This window comes from Filicampus tigris, chromosome 6, assembly GCF_054856515.1.
Source record: "Filicampus tigris isolate MCC_2025a chromosome 6, RoL_Ftig_1.0, whole genome shotgun sequence".
Classification (NCBI taxonomy): Eukaryota; Metazoa; Chordata; class Actinopteri; order Syngnathiformes; family Syngnathidae; genus Filicampus; species Filicampus tigris.
The window spans coordinates 27,529,261-27,542,655 of record NC_141222.1 but is presented as its reverse complement, the minus strand read 5'-3'; the positions used below and the strand labels follow the sequence as shown (position 1 = coordinate 27,542,655).

At 45.5% G+C, this 13,395-nt stretch overlaps 1 protein-coding gene across 1 annotated transcript in view; it reads left to right on the top strand.

Annotated features, from left to right (window-relative positions):
• grin2ab (glutamate receptor, ionotropic, N-methyl D-aspartate 2A, b) overlaps positions 1 to 4,602 on the top strand; it is a 114,712-nt gene extending 110,110 nt beyond the window's left edge. Inside the window, exon 20 of the mRNA XM_086033418.1 lies at positions 712 to 4,602. Within this exon, the coding sequence (XP_085889544.1) occupies positions 712 to 1,651 (940 nt within the window). The 3' untranslated portion in view covers positions 1,652 to 4,602. The remainder of the gene's footprint in view (positions 1 to 711) is intronic.
• Positions 4,603 to 13,395: the final 8,793 nt, after the last annotated feature.

The following is a 13,395-nucleotide window of genomic DNA, read 5'->3' as shown; positions in this document are numbered from 1 at the left end:
AACCATCTCTTGGGACTTGTGCCTTCTCTCGAATAGAAGTTTCTCTCAGAAGTAGAATTTCTCTTGGGACTAGGACCGTCTCATTGCTTTGGTGCTTACTGACTGTATATCCTAAATTTATAAGAACTTTTCTAATGATCAGATTCAAAATGAAAAATACAAACCTTCCCTACAAATGTGACTCTGGACTAAAACCTTCTCTCGATACCAGCATCTTCTCATGGCGCATGAACATTCTCTACGCCATAACCTTGTCTCGGGACTACAATATTCTCGAGGGCAGAGGTCACCGACTCCCGACCTCGAGGTCCTTATCTTGCATGTTTGAGACATCTCCCTCCTCCGCCACATCTGATTCAACTGATCAGGATCATTATCAGACTCCTGCAGAGTTTGCTGGTCAGCTGATCATTTGAATCAGGTGTGTTGCAGGAGGGAAACGTCTAAAACATGTCGGATAGGATCCCTCGAGGACCGGAGTTGGTGAGCCCTGCTCTAGGCACTAGTACCTCCTCCTCTTGGGCCTTCTATCTTTTCTTGGAATAAGTACCTTTTCCTGGGACGACGACCTTCTTCCCGGACTACAACTTCCTCTTGTGACTCGTACCTTCTTTCAAAACTGGCACAACCCACTCGATGAGGCGTCTTTGTATGAATGTCTATTGTATTCATTCTCCCTGTTCTAAATGATTGCGTTTCCTCTCCCACCAGCGCAAAAGACAAGTCTAGTGGATCCTTCGAGGCTCCTGGTTCAGCCGTCGGCTCTCAGGGTGTGCGTCCAGGCCACTGCCGCTCCTGCCTGACCAAGCTGAGCGGCTTCTCGGGTCTGTACACGGTGCGCCACCCGCAGGCCCGCTGCGACGCCTGCGCCCACCTGGGCAACCTGTACGACATCAGTGAGGACCACCTGAACTACTCACATTCCAGCGACATGTTTGCCCACTTCCTGCCCCAGAGCCAGCTGGGGATGGTGGGCGAGGGCGACGACCTGGTCAGCCACTTTGAGCCGGCACCCTGCTCGCCGTCCGCCCTGACCGCCGCCTCCTCGCCTGTGGCGCAGCATTTGCAGCTGAGTCGCCAGCACTCATACGAGAACGTGCTTCCGGATGGCGTCGCCCAACTGCGTGGCCTGAGCTTATCGGATCGGGATCGGGAGATGACCTTAGATGAGGGCGCCTACGCCAACGTGCTCACCATGCGCTCCGACCGCCCCTTCAGCGGCCGCAGTCCGCCCTCGCCGTCGCCCTCCCACCACCATAGCTTGGACGCCCCCCTGCCCCTGCCCCGCCGTTCCAAGAGCCTCTTCCCTGACCGGCCTTCGCACAATCCCTTCCTCCAGTCGGCCCCCGGCACGGCGCAGCGAGAGTCGGCCACCCACGCTCATACCGTCGCCCAGACCACCAACCGACCGCTCTACAAGCAGCGCCTGCCGCTCTCGCTCACCCTGGGCAATCACGGAGGCCACCACACCAATCACCACGTGGACCCGCAGGTGTTCTACCCCCAACAGGAGCCCCCCGTCGTGGCCTACATGGTCCCGCCCGCCGCCGCCCAGCCCATGAGCTACGTGACAGCGCCGCGAGCTTCCAGTGCCGGCGGCAACCGGCCCCGCCTGTACCGACGCATGCCCAGCATCGAGTCTGACGTGTGAGGCTCGCCACTTCTTGTCACTCACTCACTCACACACACACACACTCACACACGGGATTCTGGAACACCGCCCCCTGCCCCTCTCACCAGCCTTCCCGGGACCAAGGGGAGAAGAAACCCACCCTCCGGCCCTTCCTTTTTTTTTGTGTCTTGTATGAGCACACGTGGAGCCGTGACACGGGAATCGAACCTACAGATGGGCGGCGGCTGTGCGTTCCGGGGTCTTGACGCCCCAACACACACACACACACACCCCCACGCAAACACACGCACTCACACACTGTGTACACAGACATGGGGAAAGACTGTTTGATAATGTTGATGTCAGCCAATTGAACATTCCAAACAAAATCAATCATTTGGGGCGCGGGGTGAAAAAAATGCTCTCAGGATGAGGATTGGTCAGAGGGAACCCGAGATTGGCACACACACACACACACACACACACACATAGCATTTAGCATCCTAGCTTCCTTCCTCTCTTAGCTCCTAGCCTTCAGGTCACACACTTGCATGCTTCCTCAATAGCCCTGCGCGACACTCACACACACCTATGCAGGGTCATATATGCGCACGCGCACACATCCGCGCGCACACACAGCGTGTGTTTGTGAGCGGGTGTCCGTGTGTGTGTTTATGTGTGTGTTGATGCGGTGAGCTAGCCTAGCCTTTGTGCACTTTGTACATTTTCTAACCTGCCACCAAACACGAACCAAAAACAAACACTTTTTGATACTCGCACAAGTCGCTGGATTTGATGTTTTCTCCCTTTTCTTTGTTTTCTTTTCTTTTTGGGCCGCGGCGGCAAGCGTTAGCTAATGAGTACGGCATCATATTCCTTTTTAGCGGCTTCATTCTTACTCGTGCGCGCGAGTGGTCGCAGGCCTGGTAGAGCTCCAGATTAGCCGTGGTTTCAAAAGTTGCTATTTTTTCCAAATCTTTTTTTTCACTTGAGTCTCAATGGAAGGTCCCGGAAGATGAACGCAGACATAAGTCATATGGATTCTTGAAGAAAAAAATAACAATGTGTCGGTGGCCAGGGCCACGTGGGCGGTTTACACACACACACACACACACACACACGCACACACACGAGCTGTGTCCCAATTGAGGGTCTAAGGGTCTTACGTGGTCTACTGAAGTCATGTATAAAACAAAGTAGGAAGAAGAAAAACGTGGATGTCCTGCCTTCAAATGTGTCCTTCGGATTCTGCATTTGGTATGAGGCAGCCTTCAACCGTGTTATGATGTCAGCGTCCTTCATATTTCAAGCAGCCCATGATTTGGGGAATGTTTGAGTGGCGTTATGATATCACCTACCTTCAAATACATCCTTCCTTGCGTGGCATTATGGTGTGCAGTGCTACAATATCATTGGCCTTCCAACGCAGCCTTCTTCCAGTTCACCCCAGTATTACAATGTAATTGTTGTTCAAATGTGGCGTACTAAGGATGTGTTTGAAGGAGCCCGTGATTTGGGACAACGTTTATTTCACACCATTCTTTAAATGTGTCCTTCAAAGGCTTCGCTTGAATTTGGAACAGCCTTTGTGTGTCCTAATGCTGTCATGGGCCTTCACATGTGGCCTCCCTACGGTTGTATTAGAGAAGCCTTTGATTGGCGACAGCCTTTGTGTTGTGTTATGAAGTCATCGACACTCAAAATGCAGCATTCTTCCAATTAGGGTGTTCACATTGCATTACGACATCGTAAGCCTTCAAATGCAGCTTTTGAGGGACGCACGTCAAGTAAATTGTGATTAGGGTCAACCTTTTGTGTGGCGTGACGACATCAGCCAATTCCTCCTTCAAATGCAGCCTTCGTCAAATTAGGACAACCTTCTCTTGGCATCACTCTGCCTTCAAATGCGTCCAGCAAAGGATGTCGCCCCTCGATTGTGACACAGCCACGGGACCGGAACTTGCTGACAATATACTAATTGAACTCGAATGAGGACTTTTTGAGGGTAATGAGCAGGATTTTGATGTCAAAAGCGGACATATTTCCCCCCCCCCTCTCATACACTCGCACACACACGCAATCTCATGTAGTGGCTGCACACACTCCAAATGGCCTCGTGTGAGTAATATGCACAATATCAGGTCGCAATATGATTACATTCATGTACAGACATTTTGTTGTTGGTTTGGTTGGATCAGGATGGTACCGATGCTTCATTTCAATGACAACTTTCTATTCTTATGATGATAAACTGGCATGTTTTCGATTCTCATATGAGCTTTTTTTTTTTTTTTTTCTTTTTTAATGTGTTTATTTATTTTTATTCCTGCTGTGTTGTCAGTGGTAGTTGGGCACCTGGGAATCAATGAGGAGTGCGCGGTTCCGAGTCCGCCCACCCGGTTCGCTTTCACTACGAGTCTGTGCGCTGTTTCACCTCCTGCGTGCGTGTGCGCGTGTGCGTGCGTGCGTGAGTTTTACATCAAGCAGGCATTTATATAAGGCAATGGATGAAGTTTGTGTGTGCGTGCGTACTTTCCTCATCTGTTCTTCCCTTCATCCCACTCGTAACATTTGACCCACTCATGTAACACAACACACACACACACACACACCGCTTTGTGTGCGTGTGCGTTGTACCATCACTGGAGATTTTTACGCTTTTTTTTCCCCCAACTTGCATGACTGTGCTCGTGTTTCTGGTGGATTCTTTTTTTTTCATTTTTTTTTTTTTATTTATTTATTAGGATCATTATTTTTTTTCAACCAGGCCGCATACACGCAAACACGCAGTCGCACACACTCACACACATTCTATGCCGGTTTTGTGTGTGCGTGTGGTTGTCGATGGTGTGCGCGCGTGTGTGCGTGCGCTGTTGTTCTCACTCGTGTATAAGTTCAGGGGTTTCTAAGCTACTGGTTGTGTTGTACATAAGACTTGTCACTCAGTACCTCTGTACAATGTGTAAATAAGTAAAGGTTACATTTTTCTACGTCTTTGTCCCTTGAATTGCTTGTTGGGTCGGTGCGTTCAAATGAACACAAGCGCTAACCTTCACATTGAGTTATATGTTTGCGTTAGGCTTCCCTGGAAAGAAAGTGAGAACCGTGTGTGGAAGCAGTCCTGAAGCTAAATGAGTAAAAAAATAAAAAATAAAAAAAAAAGGAAAAAAAATTAGGAAACAAGCATGAAACGAAACCGACTTGGAACCATGTGAGGAGACAATCCAGGAGCGAAACAAAATAAGCAAACTGAAACGTATGTCGAGAAATGTACTTTGTACTTATTTGGGATTAAAATGAGGAAAGCGATGTGAAAACCATGTGAAGAAACATACTGGGAACCATGGGAGGAGACCCCTAAAAAGCATGCAAAGAAAGCAACTGGGAACCATGTGATTGAGGAAAGCTTACTTGCAAGTAAATGAGGGAAAATGTGGGAACCATGCTAGGAAATCAGACTAGTACGTACCGTATTTTCCGGACTATAAGTCTTTTTTTTTTTTTTTGTAGTTTGGCCGATGGTGCGACTTATACTCTGGAGCGACTTATGTGTGAACACATTAGGAATCGATCGTTAATGTAATGTAGTAGTAGAAAATTCAATGCATACGTTTTTTTCCAAGAGAGGGAATTTCCGTTTGACAGAGGTCCGTAGGTGGCAATACTCACTGTATATCATTTCACATGTTATTTTAACCCACATAAAGATAAATCCTAAAAGCTATTAAAATGCATGAGTAATTTAAACTGTTAAAATCTAATATTTGGTTAAATAAGTCATTAAAATAATATGATAAAAAGACAATTTGACTGTCTATCAATCCACCTATACAAAATAGTGTACTGTTCCTTTAAGGTGCCGCCGTACCTGGCTGTGGTCTTGCATCATCAGCCACACGCGTACAGAGCGGAGAGAGGAGGAGACGAACAGAGGGATAATCACGACGAATACAAAAATACTTTTGGCGACTTGGAAACTTTCTACATGGTTGGCGATAAATAAAAGACATCTTTAATCCATCTACGACCGTTTTGGTGAGTTTAAAGTTATCTTACCGTAGCTTTCTTGTCATGCTACATGTGCGGATGTTAGCTAAATGTTAGCATCGTAGCTCGGTGGAAATGATGTGTACTAAGCGCACAATTTTATTAATGTGATTTATACGGACACATTTATCTGCGTTACGCCACGGAGACAACTTGGCTTCCGGGAGGGGGTGGAGGGTGGGCCTTGTGTAATGTAACATAAGCATGCCGTTCAGCCTGTTGTTGCCTCTATTCTGTTTTTATTTTAAAATTGTTCTTCATTTAAATTTTAAATGAAACGTCTGTTCTTGGTGTTGGATTTTATCAAATACATTTCCTCCCAAAATGCGACTTATATTCCAGTGCGACTTTATATGGTTTTTTTTTTTTCTTCTTTATTATGCATTTTATTGCTGGTGCGACTTGTACTCCGGAGCGACGTATAGTCTGGAATATACGGTGTGTGCCAGGAAACCTTACAAGGGGACATAGCAGTAAATAAACTGGGAATGATTTTGGGAACTATTCAAGGAAAACATACTAGGATATAAACCAGGAAATGTGTTGGAAAGCATGCAAGGAAACATCCTAGTAAGTCATTTATAAGGAAACGTCAAATCTAAGCTAGAAAGTGCGATGGGAACCCCAGCGTGGCGTATCATTACAAAAAGACAAACTAGAGAGAAAGTACGCAGCCTCCATAACGAGGAGAGACACTTTTAGGAAACCTTCAAAGCAAGTTTAGCAGACATCTTGGGAGCTGAACGGGGAAGTGCGGCTGGAAATAACCTGCAAGCAACACTTGGGAAAACAAGTACAGTACACACACACACACACATTGGGAACATCAGTATGACTCAGAGGAATATTTTGGGGAATCTGCGTTCAAACTTTTTTGTGTATTCGCGTTTCACAGCACACACACACACACACACACACACACTCAATGTCAGTGTGTGTGTGTGTGTTCTGGTACAAAGAGAAAAAAAAATCATTTATTTTGGGTGTTTTTCTCCCTCAGGAGATGGACACTCTAATCTGGGTTGAAGTGGGACACACACACACACACAAACTCACGCACGCGCACACGCGCGTCGAGAGAGACACGAAAACGGGGAAAGAAAGCCTTCGACTTGAAACAACAACAGCAAGAAAGAAGGGAGGAGTTTCTCTGCACTCGGTGTGGCTTGAACCAGCTCCCACTCCACATCAGTCCACAGTGGGTGGGTGGGTCGGTCGTGTATCTCATTTGATCACAATCGATCCCAGAACGTGTCATTCGTATGCGTGCGTGTAAATGTGTGTGTGTGTTTCAAATGTGACTGTGGATAGCGAGAGTGTATGAGGTAGAGGGGGGGGAGGGGCGCTCGGGGGCACTGCCCCCCCCCCCCCCCCCCCCCCCGCCCCTGGCCCATAATACAATTGGACCCCCCAGGTGCCAAGCCAGATAATTGACTTTTGGGTGTTTTCCGATTTTGCCGATTTTGTTTTGCGCAACCCATGAGATATCCTTGCCCCCCACCCTCAAGAGAAAAATACACACACAGTGTGTGTGTGTGTGTGTGTGTTTCAAGTGTGTTTTGTGTATCCATGTATACTGTATGCCTCCAACGTGTGTATGGATGCACGTGGATGCTGCTCTCCATATGTGTGCGAAATGCGTGCCGGCCCGGTCCATCTGCTACACTCGCACAAGACAAGGTAGCGCACACACACACACACACACACACACACACGATGAAAAAAAAAATACATGAGGATCATTGATTTCCTGGTGAGTGATGAAGATGATGATGATGATGATGATGATGATGGTGATGATGATGATGATGATGATGATGGCCGGCGAGGGCGACTTTGGACTCGGACAGAGCAGCTGCAGGCTGTTGGCTCGTCCCGGTGTTGCAAACATGCTCATTAAGAAGCAGGCAGCCTCCACAGTTAACACGCGCACGCACGCGTGCTAAGTGTGCGTGCGTGCGTGCGTGTGTTGCCATGGTGGGGAGGTAGTGCAGCGTGTCGGCCTACACGCTAAACAAAGCCATGAAAATTTATAAGCACCCGCCGACGCCTACACACACGCACTAAAAATACTGGACGCGTGCACACGCGCGCACGCGGGCGCGCACGCGCTCAGGAAGACCAGAGAGGAAGAGGAGGAGTAACATGACAAAGAGGAATAAAAGTTAAACTTGGAACACGTCTATTTCTATACAACTATTCCCGGCCGCCAGCTCCCAGCGTGCGTGTGTGCGCGTGTGTGCGCGCGTGCGTCTACGTTCGTGTTTCGAAAATGTGCGTATTCATGTATGCCAATGCATTGAATGTGTGCGTGTGTAAAGTACGCGTGTTTGAAATAGTGCACGCGTGCGTCCACGCGTGCGTGTGTGTGTGTGTGTATGAAATGTGTGTATCGAAAAAGTGAGCGTTTATCCGCGCGCGTGTACCAAGTGCGTGCGTGTCATTTGTACGTGTATCCAATGTGTGTGTTTGGAACCAAATGTGTGTCTATCAAACGTGCGTGTATCCACGGGCGCTTCTATCCAACGTGTGTGTCTCATGTGGGTGTGTTTTCCATGTGTATATATCAAACGTGTGCGCGCGCGCGCGTGTCGATAAATGAGCAAATATCAAACGTGGATGTACGTATAAATGTGTGTCGCTGTGTGCATGTCCTAATCAGGTTTGGATCGGCTGGTTGTTGGCGCGCCTCAGGAGGCTCAAATGGCGTCAATACGCACTCGCTGGACACTTCATTAGGTACGCAATCTAATCCAATGCAATGCAGTGCGTCGCTTTAATGACGGCAAGCCAATTGGCCGACGTCGACCGGTCGCGTCAAAGGCGTGTTTGTGTAACGAGACGTTTACGATTGCCCCGGTGCGCATGCCGTCTGCTCGCTCTCTTTGCTTCTATTTGACTTCCCCCCCCCACCCCCCGCCCCTCACAAATTGATGAATTGCTCCCATTTGACTCGCAGTGATGGAACGCGCCGCCGGCGGATCGACCCGCAGGTAAGAAAATCTCGATGAAAAATGAGCCGCCTGCGTGTAAACAAAAAAAACAAAAAAAACAACAAAAATAAAACGGCAGCGTGAACCACTGCACCTCTTTGATTTGTCATAACCTCCTCAACTGGGTATTCAACTTGGGCGTTTATGGCCCCAAATGGCAGGAAACGGCACTTTCCCGCCAAAATGGCCGACTTCCTGTGCATTTCACAATGGAGGTGCCGGCTGCAGTTTTTGGTAGTCCGATTTTCATATTGGCAGCAAAATATGCCAAAATTATTATTTTTTTTTTAAATTCCAACTTCCAACCAAAATGGCTGATTACGTATACATTTCACAGCACAGGACATGCCGGATGCAAATACTATGTATATATGTATATATATGTATATGTATATATATATATATATATATATATATATATATATATATATATATATATATATATATATATATATATATATATATATATATATTTATATATATATAAGGAAAAAAAAAAAAAAAACATCGGTCAAGGCGACTTCTTCTCAGGCTTGTAATCACGGCTAGTGTTGCGTTGGCATGAACCAATCGCGGCGTAAATCTCCCCGGGAGCTTCCGCTGGCTGTCCGGAGGCCGTGGATCAGCGACCCGCATCAAAATGTCAGCCGTCGCGGACGAATTGAAGTACAACCTGCCACTACATTCAAGTGGGATACGCTCGGCTCGTCAAGACTACATTGTCTTGGATGTTTAGGAAAGACCCGCGACTGGTTCTTGAAGACTCCCGATCGTCTTTCTTCTTACGGAGAGGTGACGAGCAAGATGACCTTTCGTGTTTATGAAAATGGATACTTTAGGAAGGAGCCGTATGGTCTTTGATGTTTCTAACCATCTATGTTAGGTTGGTTGACTAAACTAAATTGTCGTTGCTTACAAAACCGCTTCGATTCAGTCCGGGATTGAAAACGTGTCCCATCAGGAAATTGTCTTTGAGGTTGATGTGAAAAATGGTCTTTGCTTCATGAAAGTAGCTACATTTTCTTTGATGCTGACAAATGTTTGCTTCGTTGAAGGCGAAATTGCCTTTGATGTTGATGAAAGCAGCTTTGTTGACAATTTGCAATTGTCTTTGATTATTAGATGCTCATTGAAGATTCAAGGCTGTCAGTTATGTTAGGTTCATGACCTCATTCAATGCCAATGACATCATTTGTGTCACTCCCAGTCGGTTTTTTGTTTTTTTTTTCTTTTAATTTTTCAAACATTAGGGTAAAAGAGGGTCTGAAAACGTCTGGCACTGAATGAGTTAAATACCATTATTACCAGCCATGAAATTGTCTTTGTTGTTCACTAAAACATGTATATTAGATTTGATGAAGAGTCTAAATTTGAGTTGTTTGCGAAAATCTGCACGTTAGGCTCATTGAAGAATCAAATTATCTTTGACGATTAAGAGAATGTGCACGTTAAGCTCACTGATGAGTCGAGATTGTCTTTGAGGACTAGAATTCGGTTCATTCACCTCGGTGAAGATGCAAATTTGTCTTTGATTTTCCTGAACATGTACGTTAGGTTCATTGAAGACTTAAACGTGCGTTAGGCTCTTTGAGGAATCAAGGTTGTCTTTTTGATGATTCTGAAAACATGTGCGGGGTCCGAGTTCGACCCGAGGCGATCTTTTGATGTTTTCCGAAAAGCATGTTAGGTTCACTCAACGTGACAATTTGTCTTTGACGACTCAGAAAACCCGCGCGTTAGGCTCTCTGCGGACTCTCGAGATTGTCTTTGATCCCGCGCAGTCACGTTTTCACCTCAGGCTGTTCCCCTAACACTTTTGTCCATCCGACGTCTCGCATTTGATGTAGTTTGTCACATAGCAGGCCTTTGCTTTCAGTGTTTTCAGCGCGCAAGGTTTAATAGTTAATGCGCTTGTTATTTGCACGTGGCGATCATGCCCCCGCCGTTTGTCGCGACGCGGCGACGGGTCGCAAAGTGCCCGCGTCGGGATCTTCGGCTCTGCGCCGTTTAAAAAATCATTTGGAAAGAAAAATGTAAAAAGGGCGAGCTTGTCGGGAATCCATTTGCGCGGCCGGCGTCTCCTGAGACTTTCCGGCAGACAAAACTGCTCATTGGACGCGACGAGTCGTCCCGCCGAGCGGCCGAATGACGCCTGACAGCCTCGCGCACCTCATCAGCTATTCAAGTGAAAGACGCCTTTCATGCGTGTGCGTGCGCATTGCTGTGGCCAGGATTGCGCAATGCGTGGCCGTTGGGTTGAGGCTTACGCTCTTTGAAGACGACATACCGTCTGTGATGTTTTTGAAAAGATGTGCCCGGGGTGAACTCATTCACATTTTCAGACCCTCGTTTCCCCTCGCGTTTGAAAAAATTGTAAAAAAAAAAAATATATAAGGAGGTTCCTGGGATTGATCGGCTGGACTGTGGAATTGTCTGTGATGTTTACCTCCGAAAAAACAAATAGCACCACTAAATTGTCTTTGATGGTGACAAAAATACGTCATTAGGTCCGCCGACGATGCTAAATTGCCTTTGCTGTTTATGCAAATATGTTTGGTTGATTCAGGAAAATGAATTGTCTTTGATGTTTATGAACACTTAACATTAGGTTCACTGAAGAAGCTAAATTGTCTTTGATGTTTACACAAACCTTGTTATATTCATTGAAGGCATTCAATTGTCTTTTAGGACACATGTTAGGTTAATTGACGATACAAAACTGTCTTTGATGTGTATGAAAGCACAGAAATTGGCTGAAGACGTCTGGGATGTTTACAAAAACATTTTTGTTACGTTATTAGAAGACGCTAAGTTGCCTTTTATGACATAGACTAGATAATTGACAATGCGACTTTATGTATGTATGAAAACACTGAAGAGGTGTCTTTGATGTTTACAAAACGCAAACATTAGGCTTATCAAAGACACTGAATTTCATGCAAGAAATGTACTTTAGGTTTGCTGAAGAAGCTATATTGTCTTTGATGTTTACAAAATCCTGTATGTTGATTGAAGTTGTCTTTGATGATTACAAAAACACACATTAGGTTTATCGATGATGTAAAATTGTATTTGATGTGTAAAAACAAGTCGGCGGGATTTTCCTTTTATGTTTACATCGCTTGTTAGTTACTTTGATGTTCATAAAACAGATTCATCCAAGGCGTTGTCTTTCGTCATATTTATTGAAGACGCTAAATTGCCTCTGATGTTTACGGGGGGGGTGCATTAGGATCGCTGATGCTCTGAAAGTGTATTTGATGTAAACAAGCTGAATTGTTTTTCAACGTTCAAGAAAATGTACATTAATGGAGGACACCAAATTGCCTTTGATGTGTACGAAAAACATATGTTTGCTTTGTGTGTGTGTGGGGGGGGGGGTGTGGGGGGGGGGCACATGCATGTGTTGTTGACGGTCCTCAAAGCTGAGCTCAGCGCTGACACTCACTGACCACCGCTACCCGCTAGTGGACACACAAATCCACGCACGACGACGACGACTCAAGTCGTGCGCAGTGAGCTGAGCTGACAGCGGAAACGCGCTCGGTCGTCACGCTCACGAGACAAACATTCGCTGATCGCTCTGACAACACACGCACACTGTTAGCACGTTGTCCGAAAAGCTGCTTTGGCTTGTTGTTTTTGTCTGGCAGGAAGCAAAACCGAGCCGATGAGTGACAAGCCAACGGACATTGAGCCCAAATTGCGCCGCAGGTTCATCAAATGTCGCATTTCAGGATGAAAATGACGAATCGACATTTTTTTTTTAGTAGCAAAGTATCTTAGTATTTATTTATTTTTAGACAATCCCGTTTTTCAATGAAAAAAAGGCTTATCGTAGGTTTATCCCCATTTTTTCAAGATTTTTGGAGGATTGAAATGAAAACAAAAATAAATCAAATGAAAAATTTCAATGCTTTTATAATTGCCGTCAATTATACACAAGTTTTTGCTATTTGCGGGCCAGTGACGTAGAAAAAAGCCAGTTTTATTTTGGAAGCGCTACAACAAGCATGTCTGGTGACATGGCATAAGACTCCGCTGAAAAATGTCCAATATTTCAAAAAAGAAAAGCATATAAAAATATTTGCACACGTCTCCGACATAATGCATGTTGAGTTCTTTGACCATGGTGGAATTTACAGAGAAATTGCTATTACATCCCGTTAAAACTTGTCATTTTGTTTTACAAAAAAACAATAGTGTCAGTGCTGCGACTCTAAAACCGATGAATATAAGTTCATCATTTTTTTTTTTTTTGCATAACAACGGCAGTGTAAATGCTGCGAGAGTCGCAGCACTCAAAATTAATGCCCTTAAAAAATACAAATATAAAAAGACTTGTTCTCATGCACGTCGGTTAGCATTACCACAAAAGTAGAGTAATGCAGATGCTAACAAAAAGAAGAAAACATTGACTAACTAGCTCCTGAAAGCACTTGCAGAAATATTACACAAGTTTGGGAATAATGCCGCCTGACAATCAGAAGCGACAACCTCGACAAGGTACTGCACTTTTTCCTTGCATTATTTATCTAGCTTCTTCAAATAGCTGCAACCATTGGCGAAAAACCCCCCAAAATAAGCATCCATTTTTTAATGCTTTGGCCAAATCGCATCAGTCTAACATTAGGGGACACGAGGTGAAGAAAAAAAAAAAGAAATCATCCAAATGAACACGCACGCTAACGTTAGCGTAGCCTGTGTTATAAAGTACGGTAATCATGACCTCCTAGTCACAAA